Source organism: Calidris pugnax, unplaced genomic scaffold (assembly GCF_001431845.1).
Source record: "Calidris pugnax isolate Ruff unplaced genomic scaffold, ASM143184v1 scaffold56, whole genome shotgun sequence".
In the NCBI taxonomy this organism is placed as follows: Eukaryota; Metazoa; Chordata; class Aves; order Charadriiformes; family Scolopacidae; genus Calidris; species Calidris pugnax.
This window is the reverse complement of record NW_015090839.1, coordinates 4,186,143-4,211,516: the sequence shown is the minus strand read 5'-3', so window position 1 is coordinate 4,211,516 and position 25,374 is coordinate 4,186,143. Positions and strand designations below refer to the sequence as shown.

Genomic DNA, 25,374 nt, shown 5'->3' with positions numbered 1-25,374 from the left:
AGGAATGAAAGCAGGTCTGACCAGAGCCTCAATCCCCCCCCAAGAACAGTGATGCTAACACAGCCCTTCTGTGTTGTAGGAAATACATTAGAATTCAAGGCTTGGTAAGAGAAATGCAGGAATTGTGTTTAAAAACAGACACACTCAGCTGCTGCTCTCCCTGTATCTGTAATTTTGATGCAAGGCTGGGAAGTAGAGCAAGAACTCTGAAATAAAAGGCTTGAGTTCCTTGAAACATACACAAAAGAGTTTTGCAAATATTACTTCTTGAGACAGGAACACAACTGGGGTCTAAGTGCCATTCATGTTGGATGCTACAAGGTAGCAACCTTGAACTGTGACAAGAAATTGTAGTCAGGTGAAGAGTAGAAGATGGAATAAAAGGAACATTTACAAAAATAGACCTAACACAGGACAAAGGCACCTAAGAAATAGCTTTCTGCTTTCTTGGAAGGGGTGGATTCAACATCCAATCGCTCTCGACACTTAACAGACAAAGAATTCTTGCCTGGCCTCACATTTTCTTCAATGCAGCAATTTGACAATCAGCCATCTCTGAGAGGGAACTTGCTGGAATACAGCACACAGATACCATGGCACTGACAGCCAGTTTTGCAGATGCCACATTAAGATGAAGCCTTCCCCCTAAAAGCAGAAGTACTGGCACTGGAATAGCTGGGATCAAAACATGAATGACAGCTGTCTAAAATTCCCAAGCTATCATTTCAGTCTCTAGTACACCCCAAGACACCGGTCTTCACAGCATGCTGGGCAGAAGATAAATTGCCTGCTATTTCCACTGTAATATCCTTAGCAGTTTCAGATAGAACTGCAAAAAAGCTACAAAGTGCTGAGCTGGAACAGTCTGGCTCTGAACGCAGGCCTGCTAGGTGGTTGTGATAAAAGATTAAAGGCGACCAGAAAGCAAGACAGTGTAAAAAAAAAAAAAAAAAAAAAAGAGAAAATATTTCGATCTCCTCTATCTGCAGAGGGCCTGGGAGACAGGCAAGGCACAGCGGCTCAGGTGATTTCAAGCAGTCCCCTTTCTGTCAAATTCTAAAAATTCAGTGTCAGAACAAAAAACCACAGACAGCCATAGCAGGACAGAATGGAGGTCCCCAGATACTTACATGAAACTTTCAAAAACCTTGCCATAAGAAAGGTTGTTAATCATGATAAAAGTCCTAATGTCTCAGACTGTGAGGCTTGGGGACTGCAGTGGTGCTTACATTACCAGAAGGAAGACACACACACAAACGTGCATACACACAGCCTCCAACTTGTACTGATCTAACTGCTGGAATGCCACTGCTGTTTGATACATATTGCTCAAAAGAACTGAGATTTAAGCAGTCAGTTGTCCAGGAATACAACCTAAGGATTCAGGACATTAGTCTTTTTAAGAGGACCTTGTCACGGTCATCCTCTGCATCTTCCAATGCAGGCAGTGCAAACAAATGCCAAAGTAACAGGGTTACTATACCCAGAGCTCTCCAGAGAGGGCATTTTACAGTTACATGTCTCCAAAGCACCGGAATCAGCCTGATATGCAGCAGATCTCATGCTTCTCATCCACTGTTCCCAGGTTCCCTTTGCTGGCTCTAGAACTCCCAGGAGTCCATCCACCGGAGCCCAGCCATGGGGCTGCTGGGGTCGGAAGCCATGGGTCCTATCATTCCATAGGACAGAGGATGGAAGAGGTAGAAGCTGTGGAAAGAAACCAAATGCCTATCAGGGACTGAACAGTTTTCCATCTCAAAAACATTGCAGCACATTAGTCTATACAGATGTCCTATGGGACTTCTGGTTTTGTGCTGGTCTAAGATCCACTGGGGACCTTCCAATATTGGTTGAAGACAATATATACATAGTACACAGTTTTAGCATAGGTGGCATTTTCTCTTAGAAAGCTTCAGCTTTGGAGAAAAGCCAGCTGGGACAGCCTATAGCAATAAAGAATTTGCCTGTATCTGAGGGACGTGGCACCATCTGACATGAAGTCCAGAATCAGAAATCACTGAGATGCGGGTCTGGAGGAGAATAGAGTGTTCGCACTGAGTGCTGGGATTAAAGAAAGATTCCCTGCAATGGGAAGTTGTTTTAATGTTTTATAACGCATCACTAGGACACAGATGCTGAATCTAATAAAATTTGAGGGTTTAGAATTGGGCTTGATGAGGTCTGACAAGTTCGGCAGAGAAGGGAGGCAGAGACTAAGGCAAAGAATAATTAACTGCCACGTTTCAATTGAGACGGTGGCTGTCACATTCAGGAAAAGTTCAGCTTTCAGCACTCACCTGTATACGATGAGCAGAACAAGTGCCAGGAACCCCCCTCCATATACTTTTCTAGCTGTAGTGCTGGGTGACAAGAACCCAGCGCAGAACTTCAGTAGTGTGTCCCAGGTGATTCCTAGGAGAAGGAAGAATCAGAAGTCAGGAGCAATGCGGAGGCCAAAGAACAGAGCTGCTACATTCGGCCATATGTTCAGAATGTTCTTTTTTTTCCTACCTTTCCATTTGAATAAATGCAAAAGAGATAGGGGCCCCCAGCATGCTAAATTGGTACAAAGTAACAGGAAAAACTACCAAGACTGAATTACGAACAGACATGACAGAAAAGAGGGGGCAGAGAACAAAGGGAAGTAACTTGTATAATAGCATACGTAAGAACAGTGACACAGCAGAGAATAGGAATCCTGTCTCTAAATTTAAATGCCCTAGGACATGACTGCCTCTTCAGGGTGGTAACAAAAAAACCAAACAAAAAAAACCAAACAAAAAAAACCAAACAAAAAAAACCAAACAAAAAAAACCAAACAAAAAAAACCAAACAAAAAAAACCAATTTGGCATTGCAAGCTGCTTGGTGAAAAACATTTTGAATTAGTCAATATTTTCAAGCACTTTGCATGAGCAAGCAGAAAAACCTATTAAAATAATAATACTGTTTATTCTGAAAACATTCCATTTAACAGAATTGTCTTCTCCCAGACTCTAGTATTTTACCTGTCAACATGCTGGAAAAAAGCATGGCAGGAAAGTAGTGGTGAAAGTAGAGAACTCGGCTCATCATAAAAAAAGGGAGGTAATGAAGGAGCCAGCCCAGCATGATCTGCCCTCCACCATGTAGCACAACTCTGGACAGTTCTGGAACACAAATAAACACACTTCAGCAGAGAAAAACTCAACTGCAGTTCCTATTTGCAAGCCTTATCACAGTAAGTAAACTTAACAGGAATGATCTTTGCGGGAAGTCACGTACTGGTCTGAAATCGTTCCAAGCCTCTGCAACATCCTAGCTGCATTCCTCAAACATACAAACACTTTTCAGGAGAACAGTTATCAGGAAAAATACACAAAGGCATAAGTCTCAAGGGACAGGCAGGAGGTTGACCATGCTCTGTGTTAAGACCGACCGAGCTTGCCGTTTCTGAGGACACACATCAGACTAATTATGTCATTTCAGTTTCTGATATTTTTTTTATTCCCTCTGCAATGAGACTACAAGCCATCAAGATGATCACTTTGCCAGCCTTTCCTGGAAAGAAATGTTGTCTAGCTTCCAGAGCCTGTGGAAAGGACTGAGAGCTCTGGTGTCTACATGCAGCTTAGCCAATAATTTATTGTGTAACTGAATAGTTTGACATCACATTTTAGAATTCACTTCCCACAAAGAGATCTACAAAATGAAGCAACCATTGATGCAAACTGGAATGGTCAAAGTGTGACCTATTAGGGTTTGTGAAAAACTCTACAACGTTGGTGTTGGACATAAGAAAAGATCATTGCATCTCTTGCATTTGCCATTTGCTTTCATAAATATCAGGAAACCTTTCTCATTTCAAAACACCATGCACACTACTGTAGAACAGAACACATGCAGAGCTTGAGAGCAGGACATTGATCCAACTGGTCTGTCTCCTACAACCAAAACAGGTAGCCCCTTGCAGAATTTTTGCTGAAGATCCGTCCTGGTCACTATTAAACTATTTGAGATATGAAGCTCCCACTCTTTTCTTTATGGACGTTGCTCCATAACCTAAGCTCAGTGGTTTTCCACCCTTGGCACACCAAGTCCTGCCATCCACACACTTTTAAGGTGTCCGCAAAGGCATTTGTGAAAAGGAATCCTATTATCAGTAATCTATGTGGGGTCAGTATCTTTACTAGAAAAAATATATTGGAAATCTGCAAAGCAAAACAAGCTAAAAACCACGGGACCAGCAGATGTCTAGATCAGGAAGGTTTCTCTGATATGCCTTTTACCACCTTCTCTTACTGTAATGTCCAGCTCAAATATAAGTCTTTCCAACAGATATGCAGCTGGTCATTTCTGAGCTGCAGTAGTCAATGTAACTGACAGCAAGTGTGGCCAACATCTTGACTCTTGAGCAGTTCATAAGCAGCTCCAATGCTAGGCTGGGTGTTCACCTGCAGAGCAGAGCTGCCATGTGAGTTACAGACTAATCCAAGCCCCTGTTTTCTTGCAGGAGACAAGGCAGCAAAAGCCTACTGAGACTCACACCTTAAGATGCCAGCTTATACCCAGTCCAGCTCTGTACTCTCCAACAAAAGATTGGTAAGACTTTTGAGGAGCCACTGATCACATCTCCTGCCTGTGAGTCACTTCCAGAGCTCTTCTCTGTGGCTAAGTAGGTGTCTTGGGGCCCCTGCCGACTTGAGGTTTTACAAGCTTAAGAAATTTGACAGCTCATCAGAAATGGTCTTCCATGCAAAAAGTGAGATTTATTTGTAAGAGTGATTATTTCTAGTACGGAACCCTTTCTAAACAGTCACGTTGTTCAGTGCTACACTTTCAAAGCACTATATAGCTTAGCATTTTGTACATACAGCTGCCTTGTGTGTATTTTGTTCAACTGCCACGATTTTAATACAATATTAAAAAAAGATATTTTTTTTTAATACAGGAATCCAAGATGAGCTTTCCTGTATCAGGAAACCAGGATGTTACAGTAGGGATTCTACAGTGCAGGAGGGATATGAAGACTGACCTCACCTTTGAGTTCAGATGTCAGCTGGACACCTCTCTTCAGAGTCACTGCAGTGGAAACTGCTATCAGAAGATATAATCCAATAGTGACCAGATTTAGCCACCAAATCACCTAAATAGGAAAAAAAAAGAAAGATTTGGGACTTTAGGCTGGACAAAGGAATGTGTATATGAGAGGAAATGAAAAGCTACATGCAAGTACAAGAGTACGAGGGAGACGGTTCAAAAGCAGGAGGAACAAGAGGATCATTGTTGCTGGTAGAATCAAGAGTAAGCTAAAATTTGCTAAAGACATCGGCTTGGAACCTCCCACTCCAACTTACCGGGTTTCCCAGCAAATAAACCCGGTAATCAGTCTCATTGACACCAGAAAAACGCAGGCCCTGGGGAAACAGAGCAGGAGAGAGTAAAATGGGTTTGCATCAATTCAGTTCGTATCTTGCACAGTGTCAAAGGTGAGACAAATTCCCATCCATGCAGCCCGGGAGCTATAAAACAAAGCTGACAACATCTTCAATGCAATTAAGAGGTGCTATGCTTCAAGCAGCACAACAAAAGCACTTGAAAAGTGAAAGGAAGGTGGATTGATCAATATACCTGGTAGTTGATGGGCCAGTGCCAAGGTTTGGATGTAACTTCATTGTCCTTTGGTTTGAGGCCACTGTTTCCCTGCAGGTAGGTCAAGATAAAATGTAAATGAGCAGGCAGTTATGCTGCAAAGCCTGCCCAGAAATGTCTGGGTACACAAACATACATGAATACTCTTCTTGAGCAAAGGCTGGTTTCTGAGTACATAAACACATCATCTTCTGGAAGTGGCCACCATGAGGACAATTACTCTTTTAATATTACTGTGCAGGTGAAAATGTTCTTTGGGTACCATTAGAGGCAGTATTTTCTCATTTCTCTTTGCCAGCTTTTCTGTCACTGAGGATACATGTTGCATAAGCAAGACCTTTGTTCATTAAGAGACTACTTCAACAGGTTTCCCTCCAGTCTGAAATAAACACCTCGGAAAGATTATTTCCATGGCAACTTAGGCAGGTGCTTCTTTACCTGAGACAACATTATCACTGGTTGCCATGGAAATGCTTAGCATTAATAATGATTTGCTTGACTACCTTCTTTCTTTTAAGAATCTGAGAAGAGCTTTACAAACAGTAGCAAATAAAACCTTAGACTCCTTTCTCAAAAAATTAACTTCTCATTCTTCAGACAGGGATTGAAGAGCTGGAAGCAGAAGGGCTGTGGCCAAGAGCACAAAGAACAATCATGGGGAAAGACCACAAGAGTAATCCACCTTGGAAATATTAAATCCAGCGCTTTTTTTTAATATAGATTCAGAGGTAAATTAGGAAGAGGAAAGCAGAAAACACAGCACCTCGATGAACTTTTAAAAAATGCAGAAGTTTTCCATTTTCAACCCAAATATTTATTGCTTTCCTCTTTGTCTGTTTAGCTACTTTTCCTGACTCTGACCACACTAACGTCCTCACGCCTCACAAATATTAATTTTAAAACCCTCCAGTAAGGTAAACTCTCCTTTATAGAACTGAATTTCAGCACTGGAGGGATGACATAATTAAGCTGTAGGTAGATCACACCACCAGCAGAGCCAGGCATCAAGCCCAAGGCTCCCAAACCTTTGGAAGATTTAGCTTCAAGACCACCCCTTTTTCTAAGTATAAATTCAAGTAGGTTGCTGGGGCACATAAATTCTGCCCTAGCTTGCAGCCATCACCCAGATACCTCAGAAAACACCACTACTTTTTGATGCAAGAGAAATGAGGAAGAAAATTATTACCTGGAATTAACAATATCTTACCCGGATCATAACCATGTGGGATTCTAGCAGAATTTCTGCAAAAGAGGGCTTCAAAACATCCAGGCTGATATTGGGCACTTCAGAAAAAGAGGGAGAAAAATGGATTAGAAATCTATATGGTTTACTTTTGTTTGCCTCTTATAATAAACTAAAGTCTCTCCTCCTGTCACAAATCTGCTTCTAGCACCTCTTTTAATTCCCTGTGCAATTCATTCATATTCTAAACACAGAGGCTTGCAGTCAGAAGCATCCCCCAGTGAATTTCACAACTGCTGTACTCCTAGGTTTCCTCCATTACTTCCAGGAGCAAGAGAAATAGATAAAAGCCTGTGAAATAAACAGATGTGGACTTCTAGCTGAAAATTAGAGACATATTGTTCATAAGCTGCTGTTTATCTGTAAATGAGGCATAAGTTTGGGAATGTAAAATGCATTACAAAGGAAGAGGAAATTCTACCAAGTCAACAGCCCAGGATTCCTCTCCTTTGGTTTGCATACAGTTCCTCTGAAAGGATGAAGAACACCAGGGTTTTTAATAACTCAGAACTCAGCCCAAGCTATCTGCAATTCATGGGATGAAAATTGTATCGAATCATTCAGGCCAAGTGAGGCTGTGACACATATCTAACTCCTGGATGAGGCTGCAAGGCCCATCTGTCATTATTGGCAAACTTAGTTCCCTGTCACACTTCTATTCATTTCTTGATGGTACTGCAAAGCCATTATTCAGCACGCCCCTGGTAAAAGGAGGAAAAAAAATACCCCAGAACAGGGTGTATCCTAGCTTTCTAAGAAAACAATTAAAGTCTATTTGACATACCCATATCGATGACAATAATTTCCAATTAACCAAATGATGTTAAAAATAACACCCTGTACTGCATTGCCTATAAAATTTCACACTTTTATTACCCATGAAGCTCTCAAAATCCTTAAAAAAGTCTTTATACTTCCACTACACTTGAAGCATTATCACCAGCTTACAGTACAAACAGTGAAGTAGAAAAAGGCTATGCATCTCTGAACATCTGGCCCAAGTTCAGCAAGTTTGTGCTTTGGTTGGGAAAGAACACACGAATTCCAAACACTGAATGCCAGTTCTTGCCATCCAACAGGTCATCCCTTCCTTTAACAGCAAGTCAAGACGCACTCTCAGAGAAAAAGGAAATAAATTACTTACACTTAGGGTTAATGTGATCTTCAAAGTTCCAGAGGGAATTGGGAGTCTCCTTCAGGTACGGCGTGCAGGTTACTTCCACTTGCTCCCAACCCCTGGGGAACAGCAGAGCAGTTAGCCACCACCCTGCAAAAGATTGCTCAGTATTTCCAGTTCATGACTGATTTCCCCCCCCCCCATTTAGCTTTATACCTCCCCACAACACCTACCGTACCACTCAACCCCAGAAGCAGCATTCTTAACACACTCTTACATGCTCTAAGCACCATGCAGAAACCAAAACAGATTTGCAAGGCACCCAAGATTAAAATTCTACCGGATATTTGGACCACATTTCTAACTTTGGGCATCTAAACTAAAAAAACATAGGTCCATATATAAGCAGTGGGATTTTTGAAGATGATCCACGTTGACAACTAGAAACTACTTCAAGTCAACCCTTACATTCTCTCCAGAAGAAAATCACTATCGTTAATTTAAGTCAATCCATGTCTACAGGAACTGTATTCCAGAAACAAAAGAATGACTTTAGAGGATCCCACCAACTGTTTATTTAGTCTGCCATGCTACTTCTAGCAGGTCACATCAAACACTTCGGGAGAAAGTACCTCAAACCCTACAGTAATGTGACAAATTAATAAGGATTTTTCTATCAATCACCACTTAGCAGACTTAACTCCACTAATTAATTAATTCTATTAATTAATTACCACTTAGTTCTCTGAAGGACAGCAATTACTCCCCTAACAAGAATATAAAAATCCAACATACTTTAACCATCCTTATTTGCAGTTAACAAGTATTTTTAACTCTCAGCTCTTGATGTCATTAATATTTTGTACAATAAATTCCATTCATAGGGTGAGTTTGTGTTAAGGAGAAAAAAAATATATATACACCCCCTTTCTTGAATGCTGTTGACAGAGACAGTGATTTATTTTTTTTAAACCAATCCCGTTATTTACCTGTGAGCCCAGTTTTACTGCTAAAGCCTAAATGGCACTTGCATTCCTGACCAGGCAATCACCAGAGGCATCTGCCTGTGCTCACTGTGATTCAGCACCCACAGGACTCCTGAGAAGCCCTTTGTACCCCAGCACAGCGAAGGGAAACCTAAGCCAGCAGCAGCAGAGGCTGCTCTGGAAACAGAAGCAACACGACAGCGCAGCCTGCTGCTTCAGGATCCACGCTAGCATCCCACACAGCACCGCTTCGCAGATACAGCAGCTTACTTGGCACGAGTCTGGATGTCTCTGCATATACCTCATTTTAATGATGAGGATATGTAATCCAAGGACAGATTAAATCACAACCCCTGCTAATAGCAGTTTGTTACTGTTGCACTTGCTTCAGACGCTGCACGCAAAAATGGCAGGAGGTCTTCCGTGTGCAAAAGAAATTAATACCAATAAAGAGAAATTTGCAGGATTATGGTATGGAACAGCATGAACTGCTCCAGTTTCTAGCAATTTTTGTGAATCCCGAGGATAAAATGGGCTTGAAGAACACATCTGTCATCCCCCCCTGGACTTACCAGATGACAAGATCTATGCCCATGCCACTTCTGGATCTCTTAATAAAGGATGTTATTTTTCAGAGCTGTATACCTTCACTGTAACAGACTGCATAACCCTAACCCAAATCTTCCCCTCTGGTTATATTTTTAGTACCTGCTAGTTACTTTTTTATTCTTTTAAAGATAAAGAAATGGAGGAAATGTGGTTACTGCTTAGTTTAAAAGCACCATTGAGCAAAGGAACGTGTGAGCTCAAAGCCTTGCTGGGGTGGACGGGGATTACAAACTATTTACCATTTTGGAAGAGTCTTTCCAGAAGAGCCCAACATACACCCTGTGGCCACATGGGTTAGCCGGACCTGACTCCGTAGAACTTTGATGAGCTTCCCAGCCTTTCTGCCCACCACTTCAATCCGCCAGAAATCATTGGAGTCTCCCGTTCCATTCTATCATGCAAACATACCATAGGAGGAAAAACAAAAAAACAAAACCAAAACACATACCAAAAAAAAAATAAAAAGAAAGAAAAAAAAAACCCAAACCCAACTAGAAGACATACAGGATTGAAGCACTGCAAATAAGAACTTCTGAAACTCTAATGGTGGCAGAGCTAAACAAAGGAGCCAAGGCCACCTTCGCTCAGACTTCACAGAAGAGATTCCGCATCAGAAAGAGATGATTCTAGACATGAGCAACTACTCACAAATATATTTTTATCTTGCCAACCATAAATTTTTTTGCTTCCAATTCATAGTTGACTGTGGCTCAGAGTTACATTTTAAATGGGAATAACTTGGATGCTTCACAAAAAGGATTTAGGCAACAGCCCCTTGCATTTGGAAATTCAGCCCTCAAAGCAGATTTCATTTTAGTGATTCAAAATTCTGTCATCATTTTGTCAAAAAAAGGCACTTGTCTATGTGACAAGGCCAAATACATAAAATAATACTTGTCAGAGCAACTTCAAGGTTGCTCAGTTTGGCATTTCTGGAATTGAATACTGCCAAAGCCAGACTGGCAGTCAAAGCTTAAGTTATTTTCTTGTCTGTGTTCACATTAAATAGACCTTAAATACGAGATAAGCCATTTCATACTAAATCAGTTTTTCCTCCAGTGAGGTAGATGCACATCTATCACCTTGGCTAGCAAACTAAAAAAGCAATAATAAATCCCCTTGGCATGGTATGGACTCCACCCAAAAGAAAGAGCTTTTGTTTTATCTTGCCATCCACTTACTATTCCATAGCCAGTGACCTGAAAGTGCTTCCTTGTCAGGGGAGCCTCGTGCTGGTGACTGTGAAGATTTCTAGAAGTTCTGAAATGAAATTAAAAGTCAAACCTTGCTTTGTTTTTATGTCTCAGTCAATTTCTGGTAAGAACTTTGGTCCGAGCCATTTGGAGAGCTGTCAGCGCTTTGATCGCTCAGTCTCAGCCAGGGGCAGGGCAGGTGCAACCTTAACTACGATGGGGGCCACGGGGCAAAACTGCCCCTTCCTACCATGCAACTTGGAGTTTATGGCACCCTGGGCAGTGCTGGGAAAGGAGGACACCACGAATAAATCCAGCCCTCAAGCTGCCACCTCCAAGTGGAAAAGATATTGTTGGTTTTGTTTTTGTTTTTTAATGGTGGGACTAATAGTCCTGCTCTTGCAAGACGAAAAGCAAGATTCTGACCTGTCTTGGTTGTCAGTTTTGCTTCTGAGGAGAAAGATTGTACCATTTAGTCAGGCAGAGGTTTAGTGAGGGCAGGATGAGTGGCCCCCCATTAGCCCCAGCTGTACACCGTGCGGACGAGGAGCCTCCCATCCTAACGGGGACTGCCAGCTGGGGCAAGCAGAAAAACCTGGCCACAGCCTAGTCAGTCCTTGATAAAACCACTCAGACAATGAACCAGCCCCGCCAGCAACACAGCTGCATCCAGCCCAGCCCCAGCTGACAGAACCCTCTGCCCAGAAGGATGCGGCTCCATCCCAAGGAGACAGGAGCCATCTGCTGGACCTTCCCCGCAGCACCACAGCTCCACCTCCCAAAACAGAGCTAACCAGCATTACCTAATCAAGATTTTATCGTTTCATTATCACATAAACCCCAAAACTCAAGGCTTTCTTTTTTTTTTTTTTAAATATTAAAATCATTTCGGAAACACAAGCAGTGATTTGTGACCATGCAGTATTGAACGAACAATGACACGATTTCCAGGCTCACAGACTCAAAAAAAAAAGCTCAAAAAAGCTTCTGTTAAGGAATCAAAGCTGCGACAGCACTGAGCATTGTGGCACAGTGACATTAGACTAGGTGAAGATTAAATATCAAGTCACTAGGGCTCCCCTGCTCCCTCTCAGGTATTCTGTACAGAGAGGGAAGGCACCAGCTGACATTTTCGTTACGTGTTTCACTGCTGTGCTCCCGGTGCAGTTGAGAGCTTCAGCAGGCAGGTACTGCCTGTGCACACAGCAACAGGACACTGGCACAACACTGACAAAAACCCCACACTATTTGCTGAGAAAAACTCAGAGAGTGGGGACAAGCAACAGAACAAGGGTTTTGAAATTGCTTCTTTGCAGCAGAGTTACCCTTAATCTTGCACCTCACACAGAGGAACAAATCCCTCTGCTGCTTAGGGAGGTACTTACTTCTAATGAAGAAGACCTCCACAAACTCCTCACTGGACATGCAGATATACAGACACCTGTGTCACACAGCCTGCCTGTGCTGGCCTAAGCATGGAGTCTCCAGCACGATAAACCTCCCACCAATTCTATTCAATCACACAATCTCTTGGAATCCCAGAAATCATCCTTACTCTTTATGTTCCAGCCGAATAATATCTCCATGCCTCACGAACTCCACAGGGCTCGAGGGGTCTGACAGATCTGCTGAAGGAAGGCAAACTAATCATATCGATGCACTGATAAACACATCACGGTCTTATAAAGTTTCTTGGGAATGCTCACACCTCAAGCAGACAATACAAGGCAAATTAATGTGTGTTAACTCTAAGCCTGATGCAAACCACTGCTCCAGTAGCCCTGAGGGGTACTCCAAAGAACAGGGCCCCAAGCAGCACGTGCTGCCCTTAAATAAGGAGGATGCCTGGTCAGGCTCACTGAACAAAGCTGTATTACTTTTTTTACTATTTCACGAACTATAAAATGACTCTTGCAACACTGATCATAATTTGTTGCATCTAGGTTATTTGAATTTTTTGTTGTTTAGACAGCTCTTGTCAATTTTTATATACACATGCTGCAGGTGAAGAAAGATACTCTGTCACACCAAACATGCCTCAGCTACGCTCTATGATATTCTAAAACAACAGATGCACGTACAAACCACAGATTTTCCCCTTCAGTACTCTATCTCATCCCAAGCAAACATCCATGCAAATCAGTTGAACGCAATGTATGAGAACACACCAGGACCCAACTCCTCCAGGACCCACAGCCACAATAATAAATTCCACAAAATACTGAGTCTAGATTAATTTCCTCTCTGTTATTCGTAGCCCTGCCTCGCTGAAAAGTTGTCAATGCAACCTACAGCTGAGAAAAGCTTATTTACTTCAGCTGTACCATCTGGAGAAAAAACTAAAAACACAGTAGACACAAACAGCATTAATCAAGATGGAGACAGATTCCCTTTGTTCCTCCTCCTCTCCCCCTCATATCCATGAAGAACACTTTGCCCTGGAGGGAACTCAGAACATTCTAAGTGAAAATCTGAAGCAGAAATTATAAAAGGCACTTTACTGGTATTTGTTACCTGCATCTGAATCACGTTTCTTTATAATCCACAGGTTATTCAAATCTTTATGTAAGTAGGCAGTGACCTGAAAGCACAGGATAAATTATTTTACCAAACAAGAAAAAAACCTGGTGATAGCAGACACACATTCCCAGCAAATCAAAGTCCCAAATGAATTCACCAATAACATAAAAACCCCGGGATGACTTCTATGATAGTGCCCCATAGAAAGCCAGTTACTGGCCACTCCTTAACCCAGATGATGCCTTTTATTCAGAGTACAGCCTGTACACTCAGGAGCACTACACCTAATGGCAGTTCTCATGCATCATGAGTAACAGCCTCCAATCACACAGCTTGACCTCCTCTCACTCTACTTCAGAGGCTCCTTCTACAACAGGGCACCCAAACCTGAACCTTTTGAATAATCACTGACCATCTGTGGTAATAAACATCAATGTCACATGAGAGTATTAGAACTTTTGGTTGGGAATAACAGCAGGAAAAGAAGATTGAGATAAAGTTTTAATTTCTGAAAACTTCTTCCTCACCATAGAGACTGAAGGGAGTTAAAAAACAAACTTTTTGGTTTTTTCTGGCAACTTTCTTTGAAGGAGCTCAGAACAATTTTTAGACACTAACATGCAAACTGCAAAATATATCTTGGGAAAGCAGCAGAAGCTGCAAAGACTCATGAAGCTTGATGATGATGTACAAAAATAAGAAATTAACTTAATTTTTGTGCTAGTTAATCAGTCATAGTTACACGATTTCTGATTTTTATTTTGATTTATTGCTTAATCATTTAATCAGAAGTCCTTAGAGAGTTCATATAGTTTAATTATAGCTTACAAATGTACAGATACCTAATTTAATGAACAAAGCCTTACAAATTCTTCGGTGTTAAATGAGGAAAGTGAGGCACAAAAGGAGCATAATTCATGTAAGGTCACAGAGGTCAGGAGTGAAAACAACACACAGCTGCCCTGTTCTATTCTATTGCTTTTAAAACACAGCAGTGAAACTTGTAAGATAATGTATTTGGTTTGTTTTAAACATAAGTTGTACAGCCTTCCTTGAGGTAACAAAAGTCCTTTATTATGGAAAATTGTTTTTAGGTCCTCTTGGCCTCCATCCATGGAGAGTGGTCTTGCTACTACAACAAAGCCTTGTTACTGTACGCCACCCCTCTGCTCTCTCCAAGCATCCTTACTGAGACATGTGAGCCAAGTGCCCAGCTGTAACAGATGCCGAGTTAATACACAGCTCCTGTCACAACAGCACCTAATGCCAAGCACAATGGGGACAAGTGGATGGCCGTAGTCAGAGGCACTACCACCACCATACACTCACCTGCTGCTGGCGAGCCCCAATGCCCTCCGGGTAGAGGTGCCAGTGGGAGTGAAGGTATCCCCCTGCCATCCGAAGGTTCTTCATTGTGACCACAGACCCATATGCCAAGTCTACACGGGAAGAAGGAAGGTGGAAAAAAGGCATAAGGCAGCTCTCCTATAAATACTTCCCCCAGCTAGTCTGCAGTGCTCCGATTAGGCATGCATTCTCTTGCATTGTTTAGATGAAAGCTCAATTCCTGCTTGACATGTTACTACACACAGCTCATTGCAAGCTTATCTTCCATCCCCAACAACCATTCAGTAAAATCGTTATATAACATTTGGCTGAAACACTTAAAATTCTCCCACCTACTTCTAACATAAACAGAAGTGCTAGTTCTTTTGTATGTAATTTCAATGAGAGGTTTGAGATAGCTTTCCCTAAGAGTATATGGTCAAATTAAAACATGATCAAGTTTGAAAAGCATGTGACTACTCTGAAGCACCCCATTGCCCAACCCCTCCAGCAACACAAGAGGGAAGCTCAGCTCTCAGATAGGGTAGCTGATACCCTGCCTTCAGACACCTTCCTCCATAGCCTCCCAACACAAGTGGGAGAACACAGTCTTGGAGAATGTACTTGATACTCTCCCAGTAGCAGCTCTGCAGCAGGGAACAGCCACAGAAAAGGTGAAGTAAACGGAAAACTAAACCATACTAAAGGCGTGACAGTCCCTAGCCAACCTGAGGATTAGGGAACAACCATAGAGCCATCTTTCCCCTAAATTCATATGGACACTTGAATACAATACAGCTGAACCAGGGCCATGCCACGTCACAAAGGAGTTGATGGTTTTCATTTACACTCATTTTGGAAACAAATCCCACTTCTGAACACCTACAAACCTAAGGTGAACAGGATAAATCTCTTTTTGTTGTCTCAAGCAACATAAAAGCCAAAAAATATAAAGATGTGTGCACACAAAACCATCAAATGCCTCAAAATGGTATCTTTCCCTCTAGAAGGAACGTGATGAAACATCTAGTGAGCTTGCACTAAATATGGTGCTATTTTCAGCCTTTTTTCTTTTCTGTCAATATATAAAACTGCACAGAGGAAGAGCACGGATCTGACCATGAAGGCATGACCTGCATGGTCCTGCACTGACTCACAGGAGATGCCGGTTTTATTTAAACCCTCACGTACATTCACAACACTCAAAGTAGTTTATTTCTTTGGACACTCACACTCTGGAACGGAGACATTATGAAGATTGTTCCCAATGAGCTGGGACTGAAATGCTGAACTGAAGAAACCGTCCCCAGGACCACTACAAAAGAGAGCAAAGGATGTGATCATTCAAAGTCTGGCAAAACAGGCACACAAAGTTCTATCATGCATTACCAAATTGTTTTTGCAGAAAGCAAAAGATAAAACCAGACATGGCATCAGGAGAAGAATGACCGTAGTTCACTTAGATGCACACACCTCTGTCACAGCAGATAGAGACAGTCTTGCAGGAAATTGTCCAGAGCTGCAAGGACTTGAGGTCAAAAAAATGTACCCACTGACACTGCGCAAAGTGCCTTTGGAGGCGTTCTTATGACAAATAAACTAACCCACTGTCAGGTTAGATATAATAAAGCCTCTCTCTCTGCCTCCTGAAGTCTCATTTCTGTTAAGAGCGTAGCGGTGAAACCAATTGGCTTAAACCGAAAAATAACAGATTTAATTTTATAGTCTCTTTTTCCTGCTGAAATGCTTATTCACCTCATCTCTTAATGCTGGCATATGGAAAAACATTTCTTGGCCATTTTACTAGCTGTTGTGCTCTTTCCACATAAAAAGCATCCCTTGGTTGCATGCATTCAGGGAAGAGTCCTCCCTTGGGGCAAAATCAAACTTTTTTGACTTTTTTTTTTTTCTTTTTTTAAATGACAGCCAAAACATTTTTCAGGAATGCAATGCCTTTGTTTCTTTTTTAATTGCAAAAACAAAAATAAAAAGAATGGAGTTGAGACATTTTCAGGTCCAGGAAAGAGAGGAAGAAAAAAAAAAAAGAGAGTTCAGTTAGTATACTTGCATAGGATACATTTCAGCAAATCTTAAGCTTGGACTCGGTTTCTCTGCCAGCTTGGCCAGAGCCTTTCTCTAAAAACAATGTAGGAATCTGGGAAGGGAATTAAACAAAGACAGAGCTTGTGGCTCTGCTTCTGACACTGAAAATGGAGAAATTAATTATCAATACCCTTTAATTCAAAGCAAAGACAAATTATTCTTCTTCTGGAGAAAACATTATGAAATACCTTTTATTTAATACTGTAAAATGAACAGCAAACATAGCCACGTAGAGGGCAAGCGGGAGCAGGATGAGGCAGAGTACACGAGCCAGTAAATGCTTCCCAAACATGACCTGTAACAGACACAATGTGGATCAAACAGTGCAGCTCCAAGAGTACCTCCACTCTTTATTGAGCAGTGGTCCTATAGCAGAAGCCCACCATCCAAGCAAGCCCAACAGGGTGCAAAATTATCTCAAAAAGGGATAGGGAGCAGTAAAAGTTTAGGCAGACCTTGTTGTGCATCTCCAGAAGCTGGAGCTGGGGTACCTTGAAATTTCAGGGTCTTGGGAGGAGACAAAAACAAGCAAAAGGAGGGTTTAACTTTCAAAAATGTTGGGCATGACTAACTTAGCAAAGGAGGTTGGGCAGCTTCCATTGACAGTACTTTGGAAACAAGGACCTTAACCTGTTTATCAGAGTGGTACACATCTTAACACAAAACCACAACAAGGAGATGTCTTCCAGAATAGTAACTGTCAAAGCTAAGCAAAAGGGAAAATGGAAACATGAGGGCATGAGCTACCAGGTATAATTCTCTCAACAAGTGTCCCCATGCAAATAGGACTGTTACAAAGACTTCTTGGGGACCTATATATGCTGCATTCGCAGAAACCAATTCACTTAACAAGGATGTTCTCACACTGCAACTTCTGTTGCTGCTCCTCAGCCAGAAGATCCAAAAAAGTCAGCAGCAAAACCTGTGCTTCAAGCTGGCTCAGCACAAAAGCAGAGTATTTTATTTAAATCACTTTGAAAGGTGGTTTGTACACAGGTGCCCAAGATGCAATTACGTATTCACACACTACTACCAGCAGTGTCAGTAGGATAAGTAATGTAGAATACAGGCTGGGTACTAAACAGCTGTGGGAGAAGAAAACACCTTAAATAGCAAAAATTGTTCACTAATGTACACATATAATGTACTTATCATGTACACAGGTGGCAAATATTTTGCAGCAAGTGAGCTTGGAGACATCCTGTTTTTCTGCAGGGTTCTCACAGCTAAATGTCCACATCTAGCTTCAAAGCAGATGAAGGCAGATGTACTTGCTATCTTCCGTATATTTTTTTTACTTGGTTCCTATCATACAATCATTAAGCTACTCATCCTCCATCCCTTAATAACAGATCCAAGCACTTCAGAAATAATGGAAACAGAGATGAAGACATTACAAAACTACAAACTTACTGGAGTCAACAAAGGAAACGGTTGCTCAGCTCAAGTACTTGAGCAGAACACCACTGGGCACTTGGAAAAATGCTGATTGATGGTACATAACCAGATTTATGCAGCAGAGAATCATATGAACTAATCTCCAGTTCCCTGCTCAGAATGACCACAAGATGCTTCAATCTTTGTGAAAAGGTTTTCTTTAACTACAGACTTCAATGCAAAGTCAAAAAAGAAAATGCACATGAAGGGCAGCTTCAAGCAAACCAGAACAGTGGACCAAGATAAGCTGAGATTTCTAGAAATCAAATTAGTCCTCAAAACTTTGCAAGTAAATTATCACGATTAGTTTCCTAACAAATGCAGAGATAAGTTATTCAGGAGTTTAATCCTCATTCTTTTTTTTTTTTCCTTTCCTCAAGCGCCAAGGTTGCCAAATAGTTAGTTATTCAGAAAGCATCTACCTTCTGGAGTAAATTTCTTTACATATTCTAACACTCAGGGGCTTGCTGCCTTCGCTGCCAGCAGCACAAATGAAATCACTGTGCAGCTGTCTGCTGGCAGAAAGCTTAGACATGATGGATTTGTTCCATTTCAAATGCAATTAACTGACTTTGCTCAAGAAACGCTTCTCCAGAGCTGGAACATTGCATCTTTGCAGCCCATATTGATTCACATTAATCAGAGAAAACAAATCACACAGCAGGAATAGAAAAGTCCCCCCAAACCCCCACTGTTTTTGAGACAAATAGGACAAAACCAGTAAATGAAAGATATAGAATTTTCAGGCTTCAGCAGAGGCTGAGACAAGAGAACTGAACACCTTTTAAAATGTGTGCTTGAAGAATTTGTTTTCCTGCTGGCTGCAAGAGAGCAAATGGTACATCAAGGTATTTCTCCAAATATTATATTTCACAGTCCCCAATTATGAAATGCAATATATTAGAACAGGCCACCCAAACACACTAGCAAATTCCTTAGAGCTTATATGAACAAAATGTGCGTAAAATGAAGCAGGCTATCAGCCTCAGGGCTCGCTACGGGGACTGCAAGTTGCCGAGCATGCCTGTGGCTCGGGATGGACTATGGCCTGCTACCACCACGTGGCCCATGCCCCTGTACTCTCATGAAGCAGAGCCTGAGCTCCTGCTGCTCATGCACACTGGGGGCTGGCAGATGGGCATGTCTCCGGGTACTTCATACTCCTCAGAAGGTCACATAACAGCCTTGGACAACATCTTGCTTTGGGCCATTGTAGAGCCATTCCCAAAGCATTTTTAATCTAGACTGAAATAAAACTCATCCAACTAGAAAGGTGATAGTCTCTCTCCAGAAAAAGCAACAACCTTTTTGCTCTTGGGATATTGTATCTTGCTGACACGTGGGTTTTTTTAAACATATGGCAATAGTTTTTCCATTATAACCTTCACCTTTAATCATGATCATCATCCACCTCAGATGCCCCTGTTTCTTACAGACTGTATCACTGTTTGGTTAGTTTCATAGCTGACAATAACTAGGAGAATTACAAAGGCAAAAGAAAGTAAAACAAAACAAAGAAACCCCTAATGTAAAAGTTTTTGACACTCACCAGTGACAGGCTGAGGTTCCCCAGCAAGTCCCATAGGTCATAGATCGTGTTCAGGCCAACCAAGAGGACGACAAAAAGGCCAACAAACTTCACCCCCATTGCTCCAGCGAGGTTCACGCCAGTCAGACTCAGCCAGAACCACCACAAGGCAGAAAATGGCCTGCAGGACAGATAGAAGAGGCCAATATATAAACAATGATGCTACTTAAATGGGCATCTGCAATCTGGAAAGCAAACAGCAAATTGGCTACCCCAAAAAACTACATTCCATCTTCTTCTCAGGAGCCCATGAGGAATAGAAAGATATTTTTTTTCATTCATTTTAGAATGATTCAAGGATAAACCTGACACAGGACGGCCCAATACTTAAGCCTGAGCAGCTCTAGATCTCCCCTTTAATGAAGGGGAACACAGACACCAGGTATAAGCTCAAATACTAGTGCAAAGAAAGTCTCACACATAGAAGGTCTGAAAATAGAAACAGGACTTTTGCTCCATAAAAAGCAAACTTAAAATTCACCGAATGTTAACAACATGGGGGAAAACAGGAGAAAATGATAAGTTATTTTTCCTAAAGAAGAAAGGCCACAGTGGAGAACATCTACCCAAAGCACAAACAGAAACTGCAGAAAAAAAGCAAACAAACTGCAAACTAATCTAAAATTGAACCACAGAGAAAAGATGAGAAAATATGATCACAGAATTAAAAACCCTTTTCCTGCTGACTCCTGATGACGCTTGTATTTTGGCTAGACAAAATCCCTGTGACCTGCTAAGCACACACAATAGCTAGCACAGGCTTTTAATTTGCATAACATCAACTAGTTTGAAAACAGGATTAGCTGTAAGATATGAAAAAAAAGTTCAGATCAAGGCACACAAAGCTAATCAAACATTGCCCTCTAATTTAGTGCTTGCGCTCCCAGGGGTGTGTGTTGTAGATGAGGATGGCCCCACACCACACTGAGGATGCATTTTACCCATTTTTGCTGCAGTCACATCAAGACTTACACGATCAGTTCTCGAACATTCCATGAAACAAAAATTGGTCATATATTACACAGTATTTCAAGCTGTTATGTCTGAATTCTGGATACATTGTGGGATAACTACTCTGTACAGCCCAGCCACAAAGAAGCCTTTGGCATATTCAAATGCCTATAAATCACCACCCTCCTCTGGATGGGTCTACAGCAAACATCCTGAGCAACTTAACTGCTTTATTCAGAAACATCCTGGCTGTATTTCTCTCAAATTTTTGGTACCAATTTCTCTAAAGCAAACAAATTACACTATTTACCTCAACTAGCAGGATTTTATAAGTGCTTATATGATGAAAGTCACAGATAAGCTTTGTTTCTCCAGCCTGGAGACAAAGCGACTGGTTCAAGATAATAAAATAATGTTTTTGCCATTTAGGAATAAAGCCTTGAACAGGCTCCAACCGTCCTTCATTCCTCCTTCTCTGACCTACAACACCCTATATTAGCTTTCTTTCCTGACAAGTTTTAAAAAGCTTTAACCTTCATTTTCAAGATCTGCATTCCATAAACACTATTTCTGCTGAAATTTCCTTTCATGCTAAAATAATATAATGGAGTCTCTCTCCTGGTTTACCCCTGCCATGATACTTTCTCCCTAGTTTCACAAACCCTTCTAATAAAAATTTCTCTCCCCTACCATGAGCCATTTTCACCTCCAAATTTCCTGAAACAATCTCATCTCAGCCATTCACCCAGGCTACCAAGTGGTAGGTATGTTCTAGTACTTTATCTGTGTGAAAGTTAGGTACCTATAGTTTAACAATATTATCATCTTTATCTTACCTATCCGCACAGCTGTTACATTTCACCATACTCAGAACGGCTCCCATGAGGAAGAACATCAGAATGGGGTCCAGCAGAATATATTGCGACAAAGTAATACAGCCTGTATCTGCAAACAGACATACAGAACATCAAAAAGGCTCGAGGTTCCAGAAATATTGCAGGAAGCCAGTTTCCTCAGTGTAGTCAAGACAATGGGAAGAAGGGAAATTTTAGAAACAGGAGCAGATCAGAACATTTCAACTTCTGCTTTGGTAATAAATGAAAAAAAAAAAAAAAAACTCTCCCAAAAACCAGGCATTACAACAGTATCTGTGAAACACCATTTGGGAGGTGCTGCTATGATAATCAGATTAAAAGTGTTTACAGACAGCAATGATCTACCCACTAAGGCAGTAGCATGGTGCCAGAGGATGCTACAGGAGAATTCATCTTTCAGTTGTTACCTATAAAAAATTAATATGACTGAGATATATTAAGTCTCCATGCCTCAATATCCGTGTGTCCTCACAAGACCCCAATTTGGGTAACTTCATTTGCAATGTTAATTTCTCCACGTGGCTCAATCCAACAAGGAACTGTATTTATTTCTTACTGTGAACTCTTCCACAGTAATGCAGCAGGCCTTAAATACCCCTGTAATTCATAGGGGAGACATCAATATTTCACTAGTGGGCAAAATCATTCCTGTCCATCCATCTGATAAAAATGCTTAAAATTGAGGTGAAATGTAGTCCACCTTTGTGGCTATGGCTATAACAGAAGTACCCATGAACTAAACAAGACTGCAAAATTCTCAAAGGGACCACCAATTAAAAAGCCTCATATATATGTAAATCAGAATTACTTTGGTTTGGGGGAACCTCTCTCATTAACCCAAATATCGCCTGGCTAGGTAACACATGATAATAAAGAAATTAAATTCTCTGAACAATTAACCTGCTCAATTTTGCTGTAGCAGGAACACCTACCAAAAATAAGAATGAAAGCTGTGAGTAAGGCTGCTGGCAGTGACTTTGACAGTTCCAATACTGTGAGGTAGGCGAAGGGAACCAGGCAGGAGCCAAGGAACGCACAGAACTGCAGGAAAAGAAGATCACAAGAGAAGTTATAACGGTGAACACGCACCCACACCCACCTACCAACAACAGTTGCTGTAGCTGAATTGACTCACTGAGAACATCAGACAAAAGCCAAATGAACAAAGATACTGTTCAGAGAAGGGCAGCTGCTCTCTGTTCTGTCTCTAGAGGTGTCAGTAACAACAGAGGGTCATTCTCTTGCTAGACTACATCAGATACTCACAAAAAGATATGTCAAGTAGGTGCAGTACATATCGACCATACTCGACTTATTTTAACAAGTTATTAGAATATGAAACCTAAGAACAAAATACACCTTTACCTTACATCTTTAGCAGACCAGTAACACCTCCCCTACCAAATGAGTTGGAGGAGGAAGAACAGAAATCAAAATAAAAGAAAGCAGCATCACAGTAAAATTTTTCTCTTCAGTGTCTGCTTCTAGCACTTCTCCCACCTTTGGCATAGGGAAATCTAGAACCAGGAGGCTTGGAAAGTAAACAACAAAAATACGCCTTCCCAGTTTTTATCCTTCTTTCTAGGCACTAGCAATTGGGCACTAGGGTTTTTTGGCTTGGTTTTTTGTGTCATCTGCTGTCAGTTTTATGCCTCTTGGTTCTCCTAGAGAGCAGTACAGCCAGAGCTTCCAATAGAACACTGCTCTGAATAATAACTCCCCTCTAGCCCCCTCTCCATCAGCTTACTCAGCTCACTGTCACCGGTGGTGGCAAACTGCATATGGCAGAGAATGATCCTGGCTTTTTGACATCCTTGGCTCTCCACCAGAGCAGCCATGCACAATGGAGTGAGCAGAATCCCAAGCTCAGCAATGTTCCCTTTGCATAACAGGCAAGATCTCTGTCCCACTCAGGAGTGTAGTCCCACTAATTACCATCAAGGGTTGGCCTCAGTAATCACCTTACTTTCATACCTGACCTCTCACAGCCAGACATTAAGACTTATTTGCAATACAACCACTGACGCCTTTCTAAGGAGCTTAAAGACAAGGCATAAGGCCAAACAGACCTCTGATCTGATCCAGGAGAGCTGTTCTTATGACATAACACCGTGTACCGAAAAGCACAGGAGCATTAACCAGCTTGATACTAGCCTGTAGCCCCTTACCCCTCTCATGCCCATGTAGTTGTGCTGCTCATATCTGTCCCCTGGCTTTTGGAAAGGAAATGTACCATCATATCCACTAAGGTAGCCAGCAAGTCCAATCAGCATCTGAGGAGGAAAGGTGAAAAAACTGGTCAGGGAAATCACACTGGAGAAAGGAGCATCCAAGCCAGCAGCAGGTAAGATTTTTATAGAAGATTTTTATAGGCTGCTGACTATAAGGACAACTGCAAGCTCAAGAAAAATACCAGGTGTGCGACTTAGCAGAGAGAATCCTGTCCCTGTAGATTTTCCCATAGCTCCCTCCTCCTATAGTTTAAGGAGACTCAGCCTCAAAGGAAGACAGTCTTCCAAGGCAGGAAAAGTGTACCTTCATCAACGCTGCACATGTTGCTAGAGTAAGTTCTTTGATTACAGAATAGCGTGTCAAGGCTTGCAGGGTCCTTTGCGGTAGGAATCTTATTTACACGCAAGCTATCAGGAACTCTTTGGTTCCTTTAACTGTAGTCTTCTATTAAACATTCCTCCAGAACACATAGCGCCATGTTCATTTTTTAATGTCAAGCCTTTCAGACACCCAGCATGCAAACTGTTTTGCTTTCCCATATTCAAAGCATCTTCATACAGAAGAAAAGATGCTAGTTGAGGCTCTGGATAGAGAACGCAAATTACCATGATGCCAACAACAGTCAGGAAAGGTACTGGTGTTCATCACATAGAATCATCCTTCAGCCAGAAGGATGGTGAAGATTTCTGTCCGCCCACTCCCGTGCCTTCTAAAGCATGTAACAGAGGAGCAGTTTACCTTCCCCAAAGGGGGGTGGACATCGAAGAAGAAGGTCCGATTAATGTAGTAACTTCCCATCTTCCCAAAATGAGTTTCATCCCAACTAGAAAAAAAACAAACAAACAAACTAAACCCAAACCACTAAACAAACTGCTGTAATGCTGAAGACAGTAAAAAAATAATCTAGGAATGTCTTTTTACTCATATTTTTCATCACATAGAGGGTTATTGCCTTATGTTCTATACGAGACAATGCATTAAACTCACTGAGGAATCTGGGAGAGCGCTCCAGCCTAGAATAGGCAGGCTCCTTCTAAAAAGAGTTTGACATTAGCACTCCAACACCTCTAGCCTGCCCTTCGGATTCCAGGCTGAGCTTAGGAGATGCTGAGAAGTCAGCCTGCAACCCACCGATCCCCAAACCCGCCCCCCCGAGACCCGGCCCCCTCTCTGCAACACCTCCCGAGTGCCGCGGTGACAGCGGAGCGGGGCCGGGCCGGGCACAGAGCGCGGTGGTTCCCCGTGCCCCCCACCGCCAGGATCCCACCGCCTGCCCGGGACACACACGGACCCCCTCCCGGCCGGGAAAGGCAGGGGCGGGCGGCTGCTTGAGACCGGGGAGCCTGAGCGGGCTCCTCGGGGGCGACAGCCGGCTCTTCCCGGGAGGAGGCGGACACACACCCACAGTAAGGGGCTCGGCCCGGGCCCGCCGCCCCCGGGGCAGCGCCCCACCGGCGGGGCACAGGCCTCACCCCCGGCCCCTACCAGACGTGCGGCGGCTCCGGCAGGCGGTGGAAGCGGGAGGCGAAGCTGAGGAGGGTGACGAGGGCCAGCGCCGCCGGGC

At 42.3% G+C, this 25,374-nt stretch overlaps 1 protein-coding gene across 1 annotated transcript; it reads right to left on the bottom strand.

The window, feature by feature from the left end:
- Nucleotides 1-989: 989 nt before the first annotated feature.
- Nucleotides 990-25,372, bottom strand: POMT2 (protein-O-mannosyltransferase 2; the record flags this gene model as incomplete). Its single annotated transcript, XM_014941625.1, has 21 exons — nt 990-1,707; nt 2,298-2,412; nt 3,008-3,148; nt 5,019-5,124; nt 5,336-5,395; nt 5,610-5,681; nt 6,838-6,914; nt 8,018-8,109; nt 9,825-9,976; nt 10,767-10,845; nt 12,334-12,403; nt 13,293-13,359; nt 14,628-14,737; nt 15,857-15,939; nt 16,916-17,022; nt 19,714-19,873; nt 21,540-21,648; nt 22,511-22,619; nt 23,747-23,851; nt 24,549-24,633; nt 25,296-25,372. Coding segments are annotated over 21 exons (2,082 nt in total), but the record flags the coding sequence as incomplete, so codon positions are not given.
- Between the last annotated feature and the right edge of the window lie 2 nt (nt 25,373-25,374).